This window comes from Lissotriton helveticus, chromosome 5_1 (genome assembly GCF_964261635.1).
Source record: "Lissotriton helveticus chromosome 5_1, aLisHel1.1, whole genome shotgun sequence".
Lineage (NCBI taxonomy): Eukaryota > Metazoa > Chordata > Amphibia > Caudata > Salamandridae > Lissotriton > Lissotriton helveticus.
Window position 1 is genome coordinate 1,016,901,609 of NC_136065.1, and position 25,061 is coordinate 1,016,926,669.

Below are 25,061 nucleotides of genomic sequence, written 5' to 3' on the forward strand. Positions count from 1 at the left end.
ATGCAAACACTCATAATTCACAGATTCTTTTAAGTCTTACAGCAGCATTTGATACTGCAAGTCATTCTTGACTAGACTGCCTGACTTAGGAATCAAAGATCTGGCCATATTATGAATTGCAGATGGTCAGTAGAATAGATCTTCTCAGACATCTTTATCACCTTTTCAATCGTCTGCAAGAACCTGCAGATAATGTCTCTTTTAGGGGTCTGTCCTGTCTCTGCTACTACTTAATCTACATAAGATTCCCCAAACCGATCTCATTCAATCATTTGGTTTGAACCTCTCCCTTTACCTAGATGATACTCAAATTATTGTGAGAATTCGAGAGAGATCTGCAGACCGCAGCAAGTCTACTTCCTTCATGAATGGCTCTCCAAAATTCTTCTCTGGTTCGGTGGTAATCACAACTTAACAGGTCCAAGAAGGAAATTCTCTGTTGCACCAAATCCTTTGAATTCTATAAAACAACCTTTATGGCAGCATATTTTGGGCCCTCGGCCCACTCCTGCAAGAGTGGTGAGAAATCTAGGTGTAAAAATATGTTCTTCCTTAACTTTAGTTAATCAAGTTTCAACTGTTTCAGAAAAATGTCTTTACTAACTGCACACACAGGACATGTTTTCTATGTCTTTTCCTCATCAAAGAAAGTGCAAATTCAAAGTGTCAACAACAGTGTATTATTACAGTAAATTAATCTCAATGTGCCTGTCTTTATGATTCAAATACTGCCACTCGTTCAGAAATATGCTGCTCGACTGGCCTAAGGGCTTCACAGAATCACATTACACTTGTTTTGGCCTCTTTGCAATGGTTACCTCTGAGGAAATGGATTTATTTAAAGTCTCTATGTCCACTGCAGAAGGCAGTCAACATGCTTGATCGATTGCTTCTTCAGAAAAGATTTGAATGTTGTTCTCGTGGTCATTTGAAAACCCTAGGTGGCAGTTTTTTTTGGGCTGCAGCCACTTTCAGATAGAGTTCCTTACTACTGCACATATTGTCTGAATCTAACTTGTTGAGATTTTGGAACTTGATTAAACCCTGGTTATTTCCCTGCTCTTAATCCTTCATTTCTGCATGCTGTATTATCTCTCAGTCTTAAATATCTAGTCTTGGAATCTTAGCACCAACATACCCGAGCTAGAGAGATTACTGTGTTTAAAAAGTACTAAATAATATTTACCGTACAAGATTATATAATATACTGACTGACAAGTCAGATGGCTTTATTTTAGCACTGCTATACTTTGTCAATTTTATGCCCTGTGATAACTGAGCACATTCCCTGTAATCTTTGGTACTGTACAGAATGCACCGTATTTGATCACATTCTGCACCTAGCAACTTTGGTCAAAAGCCCCACGGGGGAGGTCCACAGCCAACTCTATACTGTTATACTGATGGCAGGACATGTCCTTCCGCTCTACCCTATTTGCAGTTTGTACTTGTAAATTGTGGTACTGCTTTTGAAACAGTTTCCATCTTGCATCAAGTGTAACTGGTTCTGCTAATCTGATTTTTTTGTTTGAAACTCTCCTATTGAATTTTAAACAAGAGTAAGGGGGTTGACAAAGCAGGACAAAATACAGTGCTATTCAGACATGGTACAGCATGTAAAATGTTGGCTAGCATTATTATGGAGTGTCTGGTACACTAAATTGCCACATGTAACAGTTAAACAGGCACCTGGTAATACGCAGAGAATTGTGTGCACATACACCTCAGCGCATAGTCATCATGATTGACTATTCATGTGGGGCCAATTGTATGGTACAGGCCATGTGATATTGACAAAGGTACAAATCAGTTACAAAATCAACAGAAAAAGGGGGAAAATAATCAAAATAAATTGTTCAAACTAAACCTCACAGCCCTCCCACGCTCCAACTAATCACTGATGTAGTCAATCGTACCCTTGTTTTCAACAATCGACCGAGCAAACCTTAATTGAGATGTGGGGTGAGCATTTAAGTCCTCATCAATGCCTCGTGTTTTTGATGTGGACTAAGTTTTCAGGTCTCCACGACTGCCTCGTCCTCTCCTGCAGGGGCATCTGGATCTGTGTGCGGTTCGGTTTGAAAATCCTGCAGTATGGTTTCCCAGTTAGTGGCTGTAGGGAATTTATGCAACCCTAAATGATCCTGTATGTGTAACGAAACGCTTTCGGCCTGGGCCCACACCAGGCGCGACTGCTTCAAGGACACCAGAGGTGGAGGTTCTGGTGACTTTCAGCACCTCGTGATGAGGCGTTTAGCTGCGAGCATGCCTAAATCGAGGAAATGGGAGGTGATCTTTTGTCTCTTACCCCAATAGAAAAAAAACAAGACACATACTTACGATGTGTGCATCAATGTGCGACATGTGCAGGCCGAAAATTGGGCCGTGATGCCTGACAGTAAATAGAGGGGAGTGTATATGAAGGTGGTCAGCGTTGGGCAGGTGACATCTAGGACAAGCAGCATAGGTGTGTTGACAGTAATGGTTAATTTTGGCAGGACTGAGGTAAGCTCTTTGGACAATAAAATATTGAATGAGGAAGAAGCAGGAATTGTGAGGGACTTGAACCAGGCTCTCTAATATGGTAGTCCACTCTTTGTCCGTACATGGATGAGCCAACAGGGTCCGCTAATCTGATGCTACATTTACAGACTCCATTGCCAAATTCACAGATTTTGGCCAACTGTGGGGATTTTGAAAACCTCCTGGGTACATCTAGGCAAGCCTTGCAGTAGGGTATTAATAAAGTGTCTCCAGCATCCCCCCACATATTATTTTCAGAACAGGGGAGACTGACTGAAGCTTAGGTTTTTAGGTCCAAAAATTATTATGTGCAGAAATTTCCACTCCTCACAGCCAGAGCGATAACAACAAGACCTTTGTTATCTGGCAGCTCTCCTGTACATTTTGGTAGTTTCTATTTTGGGATTTCTCAAACAACACAGAATGAATGTACAACAAACCATAGCTGGAACTTCCTAAGTTCAATTGTTTTCTTCAAGTACAGTGTTGAGGTTTAGAGTGGTTATCCTCGACAAGATTTTCTATAACAGAGTTTGATTAGGAAATGTAACTTTCTGGACACTCTCTATAACATTTCTCACATTGGCCTGTCTGCATTAAAAGATTTTTAGGATCAAACGGAGGTGAAAAATTGACAGTTTTGTGCAAATTAGCCATGTGTCTAAAGTTGTAAGCCACCCAAAAACCAATTGCTTTTCCTAAGATAAGATAAGCCCAGGGCGCGTGCCGTGACCTTGCTCTCCTTAAACAGCTTGCAAACGGAGTCTACCTTGTCCCCAAACAGGCGAGTCCCACTGTACTACATACCCATGATCGATGACTGGACTTCACCTGAAAAACCAGTGGACCATATACAAGCGTGGTGGTGAATGGAGACACTGGTACCAATGGCCCACGCAATGGAACTGGTGATGTCCAAGCCACAATGAACTGCGAACTTGGTTGCAGCGTGACCGTACTGTATGACCTGGACGAGGACCGGTCGGAGATTGTTAGGGACACCTAGGAGGATTTGAGCCACAGAGTCCTAAAGGGTGTGAGAGTAGTGCCCCAGCAAGCAGTTGACATTTACTGACCCAAGAGCCAAGATGATGGATGAGAAAACACTCTTCCTGAATATCTCCACCCATTTTGACTCCCTATTGGGGGCGTGTGTAGCGAGCTAGGGAGGGAGAGTTATTGGGAATGAGTTGGGATTAGTTTTGCTTACAGATACCTGCCCCAACAAGAGAGGTGAGGGGTGGCGAGATAAAAATGCAGGGTCCCCTGGAGCAGGGCAGTGGCGATGGACAATTTGCAGGTTGACCAGGGGGCCAGAGCAAGGGGTGGCCGAGGCCACCAACAAAGTTTTTTTAAGGGCCTTGTTAAAAGTTAAGACAGGCTCAGTAGATGTCGCTGTGGAGGAAACTGAGCATCAACGGCAGCCAGGCGTGACTTCGATTGAATGTCAGAGAGTGAAATTGGAGCCTCGTCTTCCAACATTGTTGGAGTCAGCATTGGCGTCAATGCGCTGGAGACCGAAGCCAGAAGAAGTTCCATTATGGGACTGGAGGGTCCACTTAGCACCGAGGGCGAACCTATTGGCAGTAACCCAGGTGGATAGCCTCTCTGCTCCGTTGGGCCTGCATGTGTGAAAAAGGGAGTCAGCAAGGATCCAAACAGAGTATGGCACTATGGAACATTTCAATCAGCTTAGGAGTGGCAAAAGACCCCGGAAACTCGGTTTGTGCTGGAACAAGCTGCAGGATTGGTTCCCAGGTTGAAAGATTTTTGAAGCAAGATCTAACTGTATTGTCCCACTCCTTATCAGGGGAGTGTGAGCGACAGGAAGGGTCTGAGTCCTATTTAGATTTCTTATGTTTCTCTTCAACTTACCCGAAGTTTAGATCCAGAGGACAACCGACCCCTGGAACGACTTCGGCAACTTCTGGATCTCAAACAGGATCGAACTTTTACCAATGCTCGGTCACTGCAGGTTTTAGAGTCATAGCGCAACCCCAGGCACCACAGGCAAAGTTGATTAGGATCTGTCACATACATTTGTTTGTCGATACTCCTTACAGGGCTTAAGCACAGTCGCTTTGGTAGGTGACATGTGCCTAGCATACTGTAAAAACATTTTTTTAGTTAAGTCTCTCAAAGAGATGGGATGTAGCTCTGGATCCACGTCTTGTGGCGTGGAAAGATAAGAACTTAAGTCAATGTGTTGGGGTGGGCAGAACGATGTTAGTGCGAAGCCATAAGGTAAAACCTACTGGCAAACAGAGGTTCTGCTTGAAACGTTTTCTGATCCAGTCTGACCTGGGGAACATTCATAATGTGAGGATACGACAGCCAGAATTCTCCATCACAAAATATAGACTTACCAGTCAATATTTTTTATCTTTATTTTGTCCTCAACATGGTGTCCAATTCGAGGTTTGGGGGCTGATATTCAGGCTGCCCAACCAGTGGAAGAGTTTCAATCACTACCAGATGTATGCCTTAATCAGTAGTAAAATGAGCAGTGTTCTATAAGGTACAGATGTGTTCTAGGTGGAAATTATGGATGGGCACATATTTTAAAACAAAAATTAATCACAATACTATGTGCACATAAATCACACAAAAAAAGAGTGAGGAATAATGGGGTATAAAAGCTCTCACAAGCATAGTGAAATTATTTTTTTTCAAACTGACCTGTTCCACTCTTAGCATGTCAATAATCTGATCAAATACAGCTGTCCTCAGCAAATCTCGGTGGATTAATAGAGTTTCTACTGCATTACAGGCTGCAGGATAGTCACATTTTGAGTCTCTTACTATCGGTGGAAAGAAATGCAGAAAATATTAAAAATCAACATTAGAAAACACAAAGTTTAAGTGCATCACAGAATTCCCTCACAAACAATCCAATGCCTTTGTTTAACTCTTATTTGCTCTTAATCAGACTTGGAAGTCACCCTCTTGTATGTATTATACTCCAAAATGTGGCATGTTGAAGAGATATTTAATGACTAAATGAATAACTTTATTCAATAAACCTTTTTTAAGGTGCTACATTGAAAACAATATACAACTCTGATTGATCTGAAGGATTGTTGGGAATGTTTGAGCACTATTTATTCAGCTCCCAGCATGAGAATATTTCAATACATTAGTGACATCCCTTTTAAAACAGGTCAATTTCCTGGGTGAAGGCACAGACCAGAGTCTAGGGGATATTTACTCTGCAAATGTCTCAAAAATGTCCATATTTAGTCATGCTTTTTCGTGTCCTCAGGATGGGAATTTCTAAATATCACTCAATCTCATAGGGTAAGATGCAGAGATGCGAGATGTGTAATTGTAGGGGAACTCGTTGCTCAGCTTTACCCACAGTGTGTCCAAGTAGTACTATTTGAGGAAAAGATAGATCAAGCTTTGCATTTCTCAAAAAACAGGGATGTTCTCTTAATAAATTCACTTTGAAAACACGCATAGGATCGTCATTCTCTGAATGAAAAAGTTACTTGCCTTCGGTGACACCTTTTCTGGTAGAGACTAACTGTAGATTCGTCACCATGTGCATTTCTCTCAGGCACTAGACTGGAACCAGAAGCTTCAATAGCAGTTCCATAAGGAGGGAGTCAGGTGTGACTTCAGCACACTTATGGAAAAACACAACTAAGTCAACATGTCGGCTGTCATCTGGAAGTGGCTTACGACTAAGAGGAGGGCGGCTTTAGAAGCCACCCAATCTTCACAGATGGGCTGCAACTACACTAATACCTTTGTGAACACCAGGGGTGCACTGCTCAGACCAAAGGGGAGCACAGCGAAATGAAAGTCATTGTGGCTTACCTAAAACTGTAGGTAACTCTTGGCGCACTGCAAGCTAGGAATATGAACATAGGGGTCCTGCAAGTCAAGTTTCACCATCCAGTCTCCTGGATGCAGGGCAGGCAGAACTTAAGCCTGGGTAAGCATCTTGAACACTTCCATCCGGTGGAAGAATATCAGAGGGCGAAGATCAAGGATGGGGCGAAAGCCTCTGTCCTTTTTGGCATCACAAAAGACAACAACCAGACCTGATCTGTGATGCCAGCAGCCTCTCTATTAATCCCTTGGCCAAGAGAGCTTGACCTTCTCCACAGAGTATAGACAGTGGTCTTCGGGGAGGTGTTTGGGTGCAGGTGGCATTTCCGGGGATAGGACAGAAAGATGGAGATTAGACCTGCTCTACGATTTGTAGCACTCTTAGGTATGATGCTCCGTTATGTGAGGGAGATAAAAGGTTACCTGATATGCTACCAGGGCAAATGTGAGCGGCCAAGAACAATTTAAACAGGTTTTGCAGTTGTGGGAGGGGTGGGGGAGGGTTTGTGGTTCGGGTAGTGTTTTGCACCTGTGTGTCTGAAAGTTGTCAGCCAGCTCCCCCGCTTTGCACCCGAAAGGGCTGGGAGGCCTGTTGCTGCTGAGGCCCATTTGGTATTGCTGCTGCATACATACTCTGCCAAAGCCTTTAAAGGGGCATTCTTAGGGGAACTACTGAGCTGACTGAGCTAGACCCAGAGAGAGAGCAGTGGCTTTGCGCTCCTACAATTACTCTAGAGCAGGGTCAGCCTTTGCCCCGAAAAGCTTTTAGCCATCGAACAGCAAGTCCATGAGGAGTTGCTGGACCCTGTGCAGCGGATCCATTTGCGGCACCTAAGCACCTTGAGGTGCAGCCTAACCTATCCAGGCAGTTGGTTGGGTCCAGGCCAGAACGAATACCATATTTACCAGCATCTTGGCCATCGAGGATGAGACATTGCAGGGTATGGTTTATCATCCTCTGGGACAACTTGCAACATATTGCTACTCATGTGTGACTTGTGTCCTAGGAGGTACTGACAGATTGCAGGGCAAGACTGGTGCCGTTGAAAATTCTTTTTTTGCAAATTTTCCATCGGCTTGGATTCTCAACCAGGTAAAGTAGTGAGAAAATAATTTGGGTTCAGATGGATGGATGATGCCTGCACCATCAAGCTCTCCAGGCTACAATGCTGGAGCAAGAAGTTAGAATCCCCAGGAGCAGACCTTTGACGTCTTGCCACTTGTCTGTTGACGGGGGTCAAGATCCTGGTTTAGTCCAGGGGCTTCGTTAAAAGGTGAGAGGAGATCTTGGGTAGTTGCTGCAGGGTTAAGAACCTCTGTTAAAATGTTGGTCTTGACCACATACATAGGTAGAGATAGGTCCAGTTCTTCCGCTGGCCTCCTAATATCAGCGGGGAAGAAGGCTGATTTTTTTCAGTAATAGTAGGAATAGGAGAGCAGAGGCTAGGGTCAGGGGAGGTGTCAATTCCACTGGCATTCTGCAAATCAAAAATATTCCTCTCATCATAAAATATATTGCCATCACCATCGTCATCTCAGTTGTATGTGCAGAACTCTAGGTTGGAATGACAAGGTGAGAGGAGATCTTGGGTAGTTGCTGCAGGGTTAAGAACCTCTGTCAAAATGTTGGTCTTGACCACATACATAGGTAGAGATAGGTCCAGTTCTTCCGCTGGCCTCCTAATATCAGCGGGGAAGAAGGCTGATTTTTTTCAGTAATAGTAGGAATAGGAGAGCAGAGGCTAGGGTCAGGGGAGGTGTCAATTCCACTGGCATTCTGCAAATCAAAAATATTCCTCTCATCATAAAATATATTGCCATCACCATCGTCATCTCAGTTGTATGTGCAGAACTCTAGGTTGGAATGACAAGGGGCTTAAGCTTCGGAATCTGATAGAAGCATGGGATTTGAATCTGGCATTCGTGACATTGGAATCTGTGCAGGGTCTTGCATCTGTAGTGCTGAGTTAGGAGCGGTGCTGTGGTCTGAGATGGGGCCGAACTCTGGTGAAGATCGAATGGTGCAGTCCGCATAAGAAATTGATCCGCCAATGTTTTTCAGACAAGTTGCCACCCAAACTTAGTGTTACCCAAAGGCACTTTAGGGGCATTGGGTGGGCTACCAAAAATGGAGAGGTCAGCCTCCTTCAGGCATCAAACTTCTTCCGCCATGTCTGTCCACAGAGGAAGGGGGTTGGAAAGGGGGTGGGTGTGGGTGATGTGACTTGCAGTGGTTGATAAGCAGGCACTGTGGCAGGACGTCTGTAAACGTGTTTGGACTTCTTATCTTTCTTTGGAAATGTTTGGACTTACCTTAACTTCTGGACCTTAAAGTACAGCTACCTTGAGATCAGTCCCTGGAGCCAGACTGTGTCTACGCCTTCAACCAGACTTCTTTTGGAGCTTAGTGACACCAAGCTTGTCCTTACATCTCAGATTGCTTTCCAATTCATCTTCAAGTAACACAAACACAACTTGTGTCGTGATAGGGTCAGAGACACCACAGGCAGACGTCGTGGATGACCGTCACTGACACTTGCCAGAGACAGATCTGTGACTGGGGGTGAATGGTTTGCCATTGTGCAACATTCCGTTCATCATCTTGTGTGTTTTGCTGTTCACCCTATGTGGGAAGGGTATGCCCAGACGTGGGTCCTGTGCTCATTAAGCCACTGGAGTCAAGCTATCCTGGCTGAAGACTGCTTATAGCCAGAAACCGGTCCTAGGATGCTTGATTCCGGTCCAGGGAAGACTTGGCTTGGCAGTTCGATCTGGACTGTTCCCATGAGGCACAGGGTCAAGACTGATTAGCGTATGGCCATGTCTGAACTGGGGTGGCTTGGTGAGCAAACCAACAATGGATTAAACCCAGATCTGTGACTGGGGTGAATGTTTTGCCATTGTGCAACATTCCGTCCATCATCTTGTGTGTTTTACTTGCCAGAAACAGTCATGACACAGCTTGAAACCGGTCACTTTAGGGTCAATATTTGTACGCTGGTAGAAAAGTTAGTGCGTGAATAACTTTTTCCTGAGGGAAAGTTCAGACAAAAAGACAGGACTGCTAGCTCTGGATCATCTTCGGAGAGTGCTGGAATAAGCAAACTGACTTCAGCGCGCGCAGGGGCGGTTTTATAGGGGCACTATCCTGAATAGACAGATCAGATACGAAGTCGCACAAGGGAATTGCTATTAAAGTTTGCAGATCCAGTCTGGTGCTGGGGAAATTTCACATGGTGAGGAATATGCAGTTAGAAGTCGCTGTCAGAAGCTGTTTGATTAATGAAGCCAACCACCTTGTAATCCTTTGCATATAAAAGCATTACAATCCTTACTAGTACCACATGGAGTACAGGTAAACGTTGAAAGTCAGTGATAAAAAAACCTTTTGGGTTAAACTATTTTGATTACAAATTTATTGGTTGTTTCCTCTGGCTGGTACTATACAAAGTAAGCTGCTGTTAAGACTGCCATGAAATTCATTTAACATCTTTTAAATGTAGATATTACTGTGATATACTCCGCTAAGGAATTGTAATGGAATTGCAGTAAAAAGCTTCTGTCTCAAGCATGATGAACTGGATGGTTGCATGCTTGAACCGTTATGTATCTCAATATAAAAATTCTCTTATCCCATTCAGAGTTTACAATTGCCATTTATTAAGCACCATATATCTGGAAAAATGCATCTCAGTGTTCATCGGTAAGTGTATGCAAAAGTAAGAGTAAAGCCCATTTTTTTCAATTAACCTGCATTAGATTTCTTCTAAATACCATTAATTGATCTTTAGTTTATGTTTTAACTAATATTGAAATGTAATTTCATTTAAGTTTTAAATCCTTCCTCTAAGTCACAATGAACTGTAAACCATCTTTAACTTTACCTATCCTGGTGATCTTTTCAACAGCAGATTCAGAGTCAATATAGACATGGCAGATTCCTTCACTATGTCCCATCACAGGAATTCCTTTGGCTGCTTTCTGAATGTTTCGGACCAAGTCAGAGGACCCGCGTGGGATGATAAGATCTATCAGTTTATCCAAGCGGCACAGGTCCTCCACATCCTCTCTGGTGCTCACCTGTAAATATTTGTCCCAAAGAATAATTACTGTCTGTAACTGCCATAAAGGTAAACAAGCATTATCAACAATTGGAAAGAATATATTAGACAACATGCTTAAAAAAAAAAGTAGACATTCACCAACTGCACAGCATCCTTGACTCCGTGTACTGACAAAGCCTCCTGTGTCAGGCGGTGAAGTATATGGTTGCTGTATGATGCCTCTTTGCCTCCTTTTAACAACAAACCATTTCCGCTAGCAATTGCCAGCGCAGCTACCTGTCAAAATAACAGAAATATTTTCTTTTTCACTATCAGAGTGACAAGGTAAAAGAAGATAGGATACATAGCAATAGAAGTTATTGTTGTGTCATTAATTCATGCAAATATTTTTAAACTTCTCATAGGAACAGTTCTATAGGCACATCTCTATTCACCTGTTAGAACACTTTTTTGACACCAGCACTTCAATGTCTTAATACATTTCCATTTTAAACAAGGGTTTCCACAAGACTTTTAGGGTGAGGGTTTGGGATTTTGACAACTGACTGTAAGAAGAGGATGGCAGTAACACCCTTTATCTGAATGGATTATCTCTTTCCAACATATTCACGATACTCCCTGGACTAAACCCAATCCTAAATATTGATTTACTTGTAATAAGAGGAAACAGGCTTCATTAACTCCCCATCTTGGCCTCAATAGCTTTCACCCCAGACTGCGGAGTGGAAGACTTTTCATTAGCTTTTTTTTTTAATCTAGCCCCTCCCTCACAGAAAGCTCCGGGAGCCTATGACACCGATAGATAAGGGAAGAGTTAAGTACTACCTCCTTTGGCAAAGAACTTGGTCTGTTTACTGGTATGGAAGGCAGTGGACCTACAGACAGCTCTGTGCCCTTTAAAGGAGGTACAGTAACAGCACAGCCGAAAAGGGGGCACCACGCTTGAAGAATACAAAGAAAGATTATTGCGGCACAGCACAACTGGTGAGTGCACTGGTCATCAACAGACTGACAGGTTTCAAAATGACAAAACACTGTTCCAGGTACCCTCACCTCTCTCTTCTCACCAACAAGGTGAGAACCATAATTAACTCATCAATAAGCGCAACAATAAATTAACTAGAGATTATGTATAACCCAGGAAAGAATTCAATCTCACCAATCATAAAAGATAGAAAAAAGTGTCAAAAGTCAATTTAGCAGTGAGCAACATGTAATACTCAACTATAAGACAACATTCATAAGAATCTATGTTTTTTCACAGTGACGTCACACAAAATATTCCTTCATATGAAAAAACCTGTATTTCCGTTCCAACCTTGACTTTTTACCCAACACTGTTCTTCTCTGCCTCAACACCTATAGTAATGTTTGCCAATCTACTAACATGCTATCACTGTCCACACTTAGTATACACCTACTGAATACATACAGGATCAGGACTATTTGACACATTTCTTTTTACCAAAAGCATTTCCCGGATTGGGGCTCAATCACCCACACAAAACCAAATGCAAGGCTACTTCTCACCCTCGACAATTCTGCATTTCTATGATTGGAATCAGTCCTTGCTTTGACACCTCTCCACAATTTGGGCACGGACTACCTGTTTTTGCGTGACGACACCCTCCAAAGTAGATACAATTGGGGCTAGCTTCATGGCTGTGTTAGGAGTTGTCTTGTATACACTCATCATCCCACGGACTCCTTTTCCCACATCATTCTTGCCTCTGTATGCACGCAATGGCATACACTTGACTAATCCACAGTTAAACCTCTCTACCATTCTACCCTTTTTGGGAAATATAAAAGCATCCTTAAGTGTGTGATCCTGCATTTACATAAAAACTCAATCATGACTCGTGTGAATTGTACCTCTATGTTGGTAAGTATAAAGCCCGGTACACACTCTTTCACAAAGACTTCTGGTAAAACCTTTACCACTTCAGCTATTATGGGTTCTCGTACAAATCTGACTAACACCCACCTGAACAAATAGTCTATCAACACAATCATGTAGTATGAAAAGGACTTAAAAGACCTAAACTAATCCACTGCTAAGCTCTCTCTGGACACAAAATAGAGGCGTTTCTGGAGGTGAACTAATGTCTAATTATTTTTCACTTAGCCAGCATTACCTACATTCCTTACCCTTTCTCTCAACTTTCGCCTCTATCCGAGATCTTCCTTTAGACACCTTTACTTAAAGCTAACTCCGATGTGGCCCTTGTGTGCAGCGTCGAAAATTCTCACAAGCCCTACCTAGAGGAGCTAGTCAGTCTCTATGGAGCAGGAAACCATTTTATTCTGAAAATGTGTATGCAACTTTCCGAACAGGCTGGACCTCCAGTCTGAAAATGCTTTTTCTGGACCACCATTGATTGGCCACAAAGACAGTTTGGGATATACATCCCATTCTAAGCAAGCTTAGGGGGAACTTCCTAATTTTCTTGGCAGACAAAATGTTAACTAATAGTCAATACCAAGCAGACCCACCTACAATATACTAAGCAGACCCACCTACAATAAAGTGGGAAGAGAGTCCCGCTTGGACTACGCCCTTGTACAGATAGTGAACTGGTCATCTATCGTGGACTTCAGGGTTACTGAAAGACTAGATAGTGACCACAATGCCCTAGAACTAGATCTCATCCACCCTGGTTCAGAACCCTCTATTTTAAACAAGGAGGATAACAAGCCCGAACTCGTTCTGGGCAACAACAGGAGAAGAATCAGGTGGGAAAAACTAGTAGCGAGCCAAGCTAAACTTCCGAGGCTCTACGCAGGACTAATTCCAATTTTGGAAAAAGTGGGAGATCTAGCTAATGATGTGGGCAACAAAGATTCCCATAATACATTATTTCAGGTACATGAGGACCTTATAAAGGGAGCGGCCTCAGAGCTTTTTGGTAAGGTAATGAATATGAGCAGGGGGCAGCACCATAAAGCCCCATGGTATCATGCAGCCTGTAGGAAGGCAAAGGGAGAACTCCTCAGAAGCATCAAGGAGGGAACAGGCGGAGAGAAGCTACGAGAAAGTAGACGGATATACAAAAAATTAGTTGCCCACGCTAAAATTGAATGGGAGGAGAACCAATGGGAGGAGCTTACTAGCTCTCTCGAAACAAGAGACTACCGAATGTTTTGGCGAGTAGTTAATGGTGGGTCTGGGAGCCTCCATTCGGCAATAGAGCCAAACATTGCAGCAGGGGTGTGGAAGGAACACTTCCAGTCTCTCTATAGTTCTGAGCTGGGAGAAACTGCGATTGCCATTGGTAATGGATTGGCAAAGTATGAAGGGGAATTGATAACAGTGGGAGAGGTTAAGGCAGCAATTGCAGGATTGACCTCTGGAAAGGCGCCAGGATTGGACGGTCTCCCTGGGGACCTGTTTAAGCAGGAGCCCGATGTATGGGCCCCCTACCTGGCTACTGTGTTTAATGCAGTCCTGCATGGTATGGAAATCCCGAGCACTTGGCTGGGGGCAGAGGTGGTCCCCATACTCAAGAAGGGCTCGCCCCTGCTCCCAGCCAATTACAGACCAATCAGCTTAATTGACGTGCCCCAGAAGCTGTTTGGTAGGATACTGTTGAATCGCCTCCAGGACTGGGCGGAGGAGACGGGTGCCCTCAGCCCATATCAGGCGGGCTTCAGGAAGGGAGTTTCAACAGTGGACCAGGTCTTTTGTTTAAATATTATCTATTGGAGGACAGCGGTATTTGAAGGCGGTAGCCTATACACTATATTTGTGGATCTGAGGGCCGCCTTCGACCTGGTGCCCAGAGGGAAACTTTGGAGTGTCCTGGCCGAGATGGGGGTGCCTCCGGACATACTGATAATTCTACAGAGACTGCATTTTAACAACTACGCCAGGGTCAGGTGCAGGAAGCTTGGGGAATTGACGGACAGATTCCCCGTTGACAGGGGGGTTAGGCAGGGTTGCGTATTGGCTCCGACCCTGTTTTGCCTCTTTGTCAACGGGGTAATCGCCCATCTCAATGGCATTGAACACACTGATGCTCCAAAGCTGAACGGCAGCAGGGTGCCTGCTATCATGTTTGCAGATGACACCCTGCTGCTGTCCAAAACCCCTATGGGGATACAAAGGATCCTTGATTCTTTTGTGGCTTTCTGCATGGAAAGGGGATTGGAGATCAATGCCACAAAAACTAAGTTTATGGTCTTGAACCCAACCCAAAGATCATGCCCGAACCCCTTACTGGGATCAGCACGTTTAGAGAGAGTCTCCACCTTTGAATATCTAGGTGTAACGTTGAATGAAACCATGTCGTGGGGAACACACCAGACTAGGGCCAACCTCAAATTAGTGCAGACCACTGGTGGCATAGCTCGGATGATGAAAAGCTCCACATATCGACCATTGGGGCCGGTCATCCAGATCTATAAGGCACAGGCCAGGGGTGCTGTCATGTATGGGGCGGAATTGTGGGGCCATACATCTGCCCAGAGTCTGTCTATAACTGAGAACAACTTTATTAGACAGATAGTTGCACTCCCGTCTAGTACACCACTCCTCCCCCTGAGGATGGACCTGGGACTTAGACCAATAGCAGATGAACTGGGTCTCAGACCCATAGCCTTCTGGAGAAGGCTATGGAGCAGGGAAGAACTTTGTACCTACAGGGCGGAACTGAGGGAGTTCTTAACCCACCCCAAAGCTTTACAGATCCCCTGGATAAAATATATAAAAAAGGCCTGTGCGAGACTGGGACTCCCCGACCTATGGTCTGATCCAGCTAATGCTTCATTAAGGATCCCACGAAGAGCCTTGGCCAACGCGTATCACGAGCAGAAACTAGCTATGGTCTTGGATTCCCAGGGTGAAGGGTCATTAACATCTGTATTCACGCAAAGCAAGGACTCATACAGGCTGGAGAGGGTTCTGAATGGCATGACTCCCGTGCTGGCCAGGAAGCTATTTCTCCAATGGAGATATGGCACACTGCCTCTGCGGTCTTACACTAGCTCCTGGTCTACACCGCCCTCTACCAAGCAATGCCCGGCTTGCACTTGTGATGAGGAAACTGATCTACATGTGGTCTTGTTTTGTCCAACATACAAGACCGCTAGGAAACATTGGCTCCTACCACTTATCAGAAACTTGGGTTGTAGGGAGTATCTCCCGATGTACAGAATCTTAAAAACCGATGTCTCGGGACCAACGGTGTTCGTATTGGCTAAATTTCTTACAAATGTTTGGCATACTCGCACCCGTATTTTAAAGTCCCAGTTTCCCACTTAATTTTAACACTAAAAATTTTAAATGTATGTTTTTTTTTTTTGCAGGGTGGAATGATTGTACATTGTATATTATGTGCTGCTGCCCTACTTCGATGGTTTTTATATTGTTTCATATATGTCTTTTGTATATCTTTGATGGTCATATCGGCCGAAATAAAGATTGAAACTTGAAAATAGTCAATGATAAAATGTAAAGACAAATGGTCTTCCCCCAAACTTATGTCTTAAATTGCTCCATGCTTTAAACACAGGCTAACATTTCTCTTCCTATAACAGAATACCTGCAATTTTAGGACACCAGTGTTTTGGAAGCAAATTAAACAGTGAATATTTCACTATCAATTTGACTAAAATATAGCCCCTAGGCCATGCATACTGGCTTCAACCGTATTCTGATTTGAAAACCCTCTCACAAAAGTCTGTCAAGTAGCGGCTTCCAAAATCGATTTTTATCTCATCACTGCACTACACTTGCGATCCCAGGTCACATGTAAAAAAAAAATTGGAAGATATCCAAATTCTTCTGCTAGAGTTGCAAATCCTTTTATGAATTTTGTGTAAAACACACAGCCCAAGGAATTAATGCAACTGATCTTTATATGCGGGATGGGAGGTATTAGCTACGCTCTGTACAAAACCTGGCTTAAGACACACACAACTCCCAGACAGAACATGGCCCAAGTATTCAGTTTCCTCAACTCTGAAAATGTCCTTCTCTTTCTTCAATGTTACTCCAATGTCACACAAAATCTGAAGAATGTTCTCCACAGCAGTGTCATGTTCAAGCAAATCATCACGAAAATTCAGTTTTCATTTTGAAACACAATATTGTTTATTTGCTTTAACATTTCTGCAATGACACATTGGACAGCAGATGCTGTCAAAACAAACTGCAAGCAACAAAATAGGTAAGTGCTGCTGGGGCACCAAAAGTCGTGAAGAGTTGAGATTCAAGAACAAGAAGAATTGGATGATGCGTGGATTTAAAATCAAATTTTGTGAACCGTTTGGCTTGGCCTAAAGCAGCCAAGCGGTCTTCAATTCTTAGTAAAATATAACATTTCACGCAGACTGATTGGTCAGATTGCTCAGGTTAATGCATACGAGAAGCTCCCCATATTCTTTGCAAGTTATTGCAATTAGAGACAACCAAAGCACTACATCAATAGGTTAGCTAACATCTTGTTGTAACATACATTGTATTTGCATTTCCAGCTCATCAAAATCACTATAAAGTATATTATGAATTTTACGCTTCACAAGAATAGAGTTGTCCTTGACCTCGATAGATTGTTCACAGCCCTGGATTTTGCCTAATCTATCACAAAAGACATCTTTGTTCTGGTAAAGTCGTGTTCAATTGTATCCTCTTTACCTCCAGGATACAACACAATTTTTAAGCCAGCTTGATGCCACATTCACACCTTTTTTTACTACATAGACTTTGCTTTCAATAGAACAATCTTTAAAAGCAAAGCATGCCAAAAGATAATCATAAATGTCAGTTATGCTCCCATTGAAGGCCACTGTAGTGATATCCAGAGATAACAAAACATTGTGTCGCTAAGCTTGTTCAAAATCATCAACTGAAATAGCTGATAGAATTGCTGATGGTGTCTGAATCCCTTTTTTATCAATAACAACTTGAATAGGAAGATCATCACATTTTCTGACAATATTTACACTGTGATAATTTTCCATCCCAACCAACAAACTGAATTAATCTAATCTTTGGCATGTGTCATCACTATTGAGATCATTTTCTTTGACAAATCCCCACCTTTATCCCACTGCTGCAGCCTTTAATGAATTGACCTACGTTTCCACACTTCTGGCAAACGTGTCCCAGTGTAGGCAAAGCTGAAAGTTAGCCGCATTGAGAGAAGTAGCCACATTTGAAGCAGTTGTCTTCCTGCCAATCTGTCTTTCAAGCACTTTGGATTTTTGGATACTTGATTTATAGGAAACCTATATCCATCAGGGTGTGGTTCTTGAACTTTAGCTCCTTAGAAACTAAACGTACATTAATTTGCCATGGTGACATTGTGCCCAATTCTATCTGTGTGGAGGCTTCTTGAGAGGTTGCAATACTTCTGGCAATATCCAGGACCTCATCAGGTTTTGGACTTATGCAAGTAAGCGTTCTTGGACATTTTTTAATTGCATCTGCCAACTAACTGTTCCCTTATTAGTTGTGAGGTAAACGTTTAAAAAACTCAGTCACAAACGCATCCCCTGGTTCATTAGGACCTTGGACTGCTGTAAATAAAAATAATAAAAAAAAAGAAACCTTATGGCAATGAACAATATTGTTCTTCAGGTCTTCAAGCAGCAAACTGAAACTTAGCTACGTTTTCGCCTGAATAGGCTACACAAGGTGGGAGATGTTTGATGATATTTTGACCATCATCCCTGAAATATTATAATAAAAAAGAAGTTTCTTTTTTTTTCTTTATGGCCTGTATCTCTGTTCTTCTATAGCTGCTCCCAAATAAGCATTAGAAAATCGTCTGGATCTTCCATGATTGTCAAGGGAGTCTAACACTTTGCCTACAGAGGGATACAAGGTGACCACACCAGTGAAAGAGAGAAGAGAAAATATCAATTAAAAAAACTGTTGAAAAATGATGTAGAGATAGCGCTTAATAGAATAGTTTGCGACTCTCAGACAGGGGTTCAAAACCAACTACCGACTTAATGTCGAAGTTAAGTAGTGTACGAGCTACTGGTTGTAGAGAGTTTCAGAGGTGGTTTAGGAGATGTAATGAACATATCACTGAATGAAGACCAGCACCAATTTCACATGCATATATATATTAACTACTGTCGCCAGTAAGAAGTTACAGTTTGGACCTAGTTTCCATAGACAGAGCGTTTTTTGTTTTGCTAATTTGGATAATCTTCACAAACTTTTCAAAACTAGTTTGCCACTCAGCTGTTGTCTGGAATGTTTCGGGGGAGCCGCCAAGCGTCTGCAGATCAAGGCGCTAACAGCAATGCTGTGATTGGCTAGCTGCAACCTGAGAGGAACATTGCGTCTGCCACTTCGCGTATCGTATTATGGCTTTGGTGGGGGAAGGGGGAAATAAAGTATAAATAGGCTAAGGGGTCACAATAGAGGTATCCTAACACCATAGGACTGATGGAGGAGTCTGTAAGGGACCTCTCATGGGCAAGAAATTGTGGAAAACAAATTTGGGGTGCGTGAGGATCCACAGATCCAACGCAGCGCTTAGGTAGGCCTCTTAGTGTGAATCAGCGACAGATCCACCGATCCAGATGGCAAGTTTAAAAAAATGAATACACCCAATCACACATCCATACACCCACTCACGCATACGCACACCCATACAGTTACTTACTCACCTACACAGCCACGGATACATCCACTCACAGACCATCACAAACACTCACCACCTACTCGCACACCCATACAGACACTCGCACATCACCGCCCGTGTGAATTCGCGACAGATCTGTGGCTACAGATCCCAATTAAAAAAAATACACACACACAACCTTAAATCACGACACAACCACTCACGCATCCATACACCTACTCACACCCATAGTTACCTATCCACTCACACCTACACAGCAACACCACTGACACCCCCCACTCACTCACCCATACAGCCACTCACACACCATTCATACATCCACCCATCACACACACACACACACACACACACACACACACACACACACACACACACACGCACACACACACGCACACACACGCACACACACGCACACACACGCACACACCCACAGTCACTCACACATCCATACACCCACCCACACACCCATGCATTCACTCACACACCTATACCATCAATTAAACATCAACTTAGAGATCCAGAGAACCATTCACACACCTACTCACAGACCCACACTGAAACTCACACAGCCACGTACTCAGCATGCTGGGCTTTGCCTTGGGCCACGTGCAACTGGCTGCATGTGGGGGTTGGCCGCAGCGCCTGGTCTGCGGTGGAACCCCCGGCTCGCATATCAGAGAGCAGCAGTTGAAGTAACATATGGTAATTACATATGCTGGCCTTATAGCCAAGCCCCCACCGCGCATAGCCAAAATGTGGGGTTGGCTGCAGCCAGGCCCGGCGGCCAACCCCCGCTGTGCACGGGTATTGGTTGTATTAACATGTAGTGATTAAATATTATTTTACATTAACAAAAACCTAGAAATTCACTGAAAAAACAAAGGTTACAGGGACGTTATAGTTAGGTTGAGATTTTACACACACAAAACTATAGGAATTCAGCAGGTAGAGTTCTCTAAAGTAACTATAACTTGCGCCCTCGCCATGCACTACTGATTACCCCACATATTAATTCACTCATGGCATCTTCTATGACATTTTTAATATCAGTGCAACATTTTATCTAAAATTATCCATGACAAAAATGTGCATGGCGGGGAAGCTAGATACAGTTACCTTAGGGGACGAGTTATAGTTATTTGAGAGAACTCTAACTATAAATGCTAAATTGCTATAGTTTTGGCCTTGTAACTGTTAGTTTTTTTTGTGAGATATATGGCAGGAGATGTAAGAAGTAAACTAAAAATGTGGGAGAAGTACAAAAAAGGCAGAACAAACTAAACGGTGGGAACACAAATCTCTCACTAAATACTTGAAAGCTGAAAAAGTGCCTCTTGGACTGAGAATTTTATTAGACACTAGTTCTGAAAATCCGAATCCGGACATGAGAGAATGGGCTGAAAGCAATTTGGAAGCTACATCAAGATGAATTCAAATCTTGATTAAATATGCAGAAATTGACAAAAATAATAGAGGCATTGGAAATGCTGTTCAGCTCCGACACTCAACATAAAGAAGCCATTGAAAATATTTAAATGGAGGCTATACAACTACTCAAAAACAAGAAACGATCACTAAGACGAAATGCGCAAAAATTCCTAAGGAACACACTTGACTATGCACAAGGTCAAATCTTTACTTTTGCCCGTAGGTTTGACAATTTGAAGCAACAGCGGCTTATTAATACCAATAGGTCGTGTCATGAGAGAAGTGCTATGGACACTGGGACTGAGCTAAGCTTTGATTTGGACAATGATAATGAGTCCATTAACAACAATGTCTAAGAAGTAATACAGGAGCTGGAGCAACACTAATAGAGGAATTGGATTTTTTTACGGAAGGATCGCCGCCAGACATGGCGCCCAAGAAATCCCAATGCCATAGGCACAAAGAGCGGTTTAAGAAACAAAGACAGCGACTCGCAAGACAGAACCCCAGATCAGCAGAATTGGAGGAAGAAGCAACAACCAAAATAGACACCGAGCATACGATCATAAACCTAACATGGCTATGCTTGAAGAAAGCGGAACAACAGATCTTAGCACTAGGTTTATCCTTTTGTCTGGAAAGTACTTTTCAATACAGTCAAACACACATTGACGTGTATAAATGTATCAGGAAATTAAAACTTATGAAGAATCATGCCAACAGAAGAGTGAAACTAACAACATATATTCCCTTGGCCTCTACGCCAGTGCATCAAACGAGATTACAAGTACCAGATATGATATTACTCAAGAAATTGACAGCTCTACAAAATGAACACTTAGACTTAAATTCTCCTATTGAGGAACAAGAACTAACTACAAAAGCACAACTAGAAATTTGGGGTGATGCGAAAACATCTTTCAAACCAACTTCCAAGTTCCTACCTATCACTCCTCACGATACCATTGATGTATTCCAATATACTTTGACAAAAGATGTCAAAAGAATGGGCAAAGAACAAGCAAAACATCCAATCGCTAGTGGCCGCAACAGGAGATATTTTTGTTAATCCACAAGCTCCAGAAACAGAATGGAGTAGTAATATCCAATTCTGATAAGGGGCCAATATCGTCTTTTGGAATGACAGCATACAAGGCAGAAGTCCAAAGCTAATTACGGGACAACAGGTGCTATGTTAGGGCCACTAAGGAACAAGTGGCTCAAGTAAGAACAAACAGCACAGAATAAAATGGATTGGCGTAATAATGGACTTCTAACACAGGAGGAATATAGTGATTTACGTAATTATCACCCTAGGATGCCGGTGTTGTATATAATTCCAAAGAATCATAAGGACTCAGTGAATCCACCAGGACGTCTAATCATTTCGGCTATCGGAGGACCACACGAAAACATATCCAAGTACATTGATTACTTTTTGTAGCCATTCATTTAAACCTACAATTGTTTGGTAAAGACATGGGAGATTTTATGAAAATCATAAATGACATGCCCTGGGAAGAGGACCTAATCTTAATATCTTTAGATATCTCATCATTATATAAAAGTATCAGTTATTTTGATAGTGTACAAGCAGTTGAATACTACATGAATAACAGACCATTAGCACAACACCAACCAACACGTATGCTGCTTGATATAATTCAGGAATGCTTATACAGTAATTATTTCCTGTTTGACAACTGTATACACAAGCAAATACGGGAGACCACTATGGGAGCTGCTTCTCCCAATGCTACGCGTGTTTACACATGGGATGGTGGGAGGAGCGGGTTCTCAGGGTGGATTTCTCCAAAGAATGGCACTCCTAATGGTGCTGCCGCATTGCTGTGAGCAAAGTCGCAGCAGGGGCAGAACCGCGTCACGGCGATTTAGCAACAAAAACTATACATAAGGACAAGCATCAATGGTGGTCTGTTTTTGATTTAGTGACTTCAATACGCCTGGTTAAAGCTGAAGTGAACAAGGCTTCAGGGCAAGGCGAAACATGTTTTTTTAAAAAAAATAAACACCCATGGAATCTAGATCTGGCTGAGCGACGTTTTACTAAAAGCGTACGTGATTGCAAAAAGTATGAGGAGATATAAAACGGCTCGTTATCATCAAAAAAGAATCCACAGCACTACGGTGCAGGGAAATTCTTTTATTAACCTGCTACGGCACAGACATTAACACCAATGGGTTTCGGTGCTCACACGCACCTTGGTCACCAAAGGTGCTTGCGAGCACCGAAATGCATTGGCATATCTTCCGGTATGATGTGCAAATAATGCCTTTACACAGTACCTTCCTTCCTTATTCCAGGTACCTGCAGTCGTGTCATGCCAGGTTCTCCCTCAGTCCTAGCAGTCAGTCGTGAAAGATACGAAAAAGGAATTTGTATTCTTGTTCTCTGGTTTACACACACTCCTTTGTAACGGGCTAGCTATGCCTTTTAATGCATCTCTTTTCTGATGAAGACCAGGACCCTGTGAAAGCTTGAATGTCAGGCTCTCCCTCTGCCCACGATCTTTCAATGCCACAAAGGAATGATAGCCTTTTGTGGTCAAAACGCAACCATGTCTTTGTGTGCACTGTGACACTATGTTGCTAGGCAGCACAGGAGTCTTTGGAGCTGGTTCAGCTACACTCATGGGAGGTGAGCCCTGGCCACTTCTGTGGCGAGTATTTTCTTTACTGCTTAAACAAGGGTTGTCAACCTCTTCTGAGGCTCAAAACAAAGTGTGAGGAGTTTGTAAGATGTCTAGTGTTCTTCCAAAAATAAATGTTCCTTATTTTTTTAACGTCTTTGTTCTCGAGTTGTCCCATCTGAAGATTCTTGAACACAATGGAATGTTGAGCGCAGTACCAGATCGCACAATGAAATGAAAAACTGACAGAGTGAAGATGGATTTATTATCTTCCCAAGAACATAAGCAGAAGGCAGAAGAAGATACCACCAGTCAGTCCAGCAGTAGATCTCAACTGTCATTGTCCATGTGTGTCATCTCATCATATAATTCAATGTTCTTTATTCTAGAAAGTATTATGCCATAGTTGTTCCCAGGATCCTTTCTGCCCTTGGAGGTATTCATCAAGTAATGAATTAAGAAGAAGAAACAGTGACTGAAAATCGTGCTTAAATGTTTTTTTAAAACAAATAAGTACTTGGAGTGTCTACACTGCAAGTCTTCTGCACACATTTCTATGCTTCACACAAGCAACTTCTCCACAAGTATTCAAATGCCCATTACTGCCTTGTCACTATGAACAGGCTTGAGAAAGGGGGTGAAGCAAAAGTACAGGTCAAAAAGTAGCATTCTCTTGCTTCAATTGGCTATATCATTGCTTTCAGTTGTATATGTCAGCCACACTGTTTTAGGATAACCTTGGAGTAGATTTTGAAACATCTTTTTAAGTTTTTCATCAAGTAAGGACTTTACAAATACTTCTTCACATTACCATAACATTGTCAATATCAAATAGTGAAAGGAAAGCATAATATACAATTTTTATCCAAATATCCAGCGTTTCAGCACCATTTGGTCTCCTATTCATTATTGGCGCCATAAATGTGCTATGACAACATCAGATGTACACAATTGCAGACCATTCAGCTTGTATGGGCTAAGCAAAGTGTTAGTGAAGAGTGAGCAGAACAAGAACATCAAAAAAAACTAAACATGAAACAGGAGGGCATGTAGAAATTACTTTTTAGCCAACTCAAGGAGAGTAATTAAGCAAGGTACATTATCCAGCTGCAGGTGATAATAGGTGGAGATGTACCGTAGGGCAACGCCATCTAGTGTTCATTATGGGCTCGGTGTCTGAGAAGAAGTAGGTTGCATGGCAGGGGAGTGGTAGGATACCTCAACTGTTCTTTCTGCAGAATGCTCACAGAGGGATATTAGGCGGTCAGGGTTTCCTATAGGATGTTGCCTCAGGTGCAGGGAGGGAAGCAGCCCAATATGTACATGCAAAGTACCTGTGCTCTATTTGTGTCATAAATGTGTAAGAACTTGCAAGACACTGAATTGGAAAGGAATTAAGCTCAGAAGTGTAAACATACCAAAAAGTACTACAAAGTCACAAAATTATAGAAGCTTCTTTATGGTTGTGAAAACTCTAGGGATGGGTGCTAGATATATATTAAATCAAAGATCTGTGTTCAGAACAGTCAAACTTATCTAGCATTGTACCTGTGGAAGACAGTCAGGGCGGGACTCAAAGATAACCAGTAACACCCCAATGGGAACAGTTACTTGCTCCAGTTCCAACTCTTGAGCAATTTGTGTTCTTCGAATGACACGTCCCACACTATCCTTTGAGGAAGATGCTATCTGGCGAAGTCCAATTGCCAGACTGTTCAGTTTTGCAGTTGATAGACTCAGTCGTTTCAACAAAGGTGGGGGCAGTCTTCCTAGGAGAATGGAAAATGAATGCTTTTAATAACGGAGTCACTTGAGAGAATTAACAGGTACGACTACTCACCACTCATGGTCTGCTGATATGTTATCTAACAGTTTACCTTAATCTACCCAGACATATTTCTTGTCATATTTTGTTGTGGTTGTTCTTTAAATAATGATAAAGGTGCACAAAGGAA

The 25,061-nt window shown here is 42.7% G+C and overlaps 1 protein-coding gene across 4 annotated transcripts in view; it reads right to left on the reverse strand.

The window, feature by feature from the left end:
• Positions 1–25,061, reverse strand: part of ALDH18A1 (aldehyde dehydrogenase 18 family member A1) — a 387,760-nt gene that overhangs the window by 45,876 nt on the left and 316,823 nt on the right. For all 4 annotated transcript variants that reach the window (XM_078643525.1, XM_078643523.1, XM_078643524.1 and 1 more), the window contains 4 exons: positions 24,655–24,875; positions 10,563–10,700; positions 10,245–10,440; positions 5,203–5,324 (listed from right to left, as the gene is read on the reverse strand). In XM_078643525.1, coding sequence (XP_078499651.1) covers positions 5,203–5,324; positions 10,245–10,440; positions 10,563–10,700; positions 24,655–24,875 — 677 coding nt within the window. The remainder of the gene's footprint in view (positions 1–5,202; positions 5,325–10,244; positions 10,441–10,562; positions 10,701–24,654; positions 24,876–25,061) is intronic.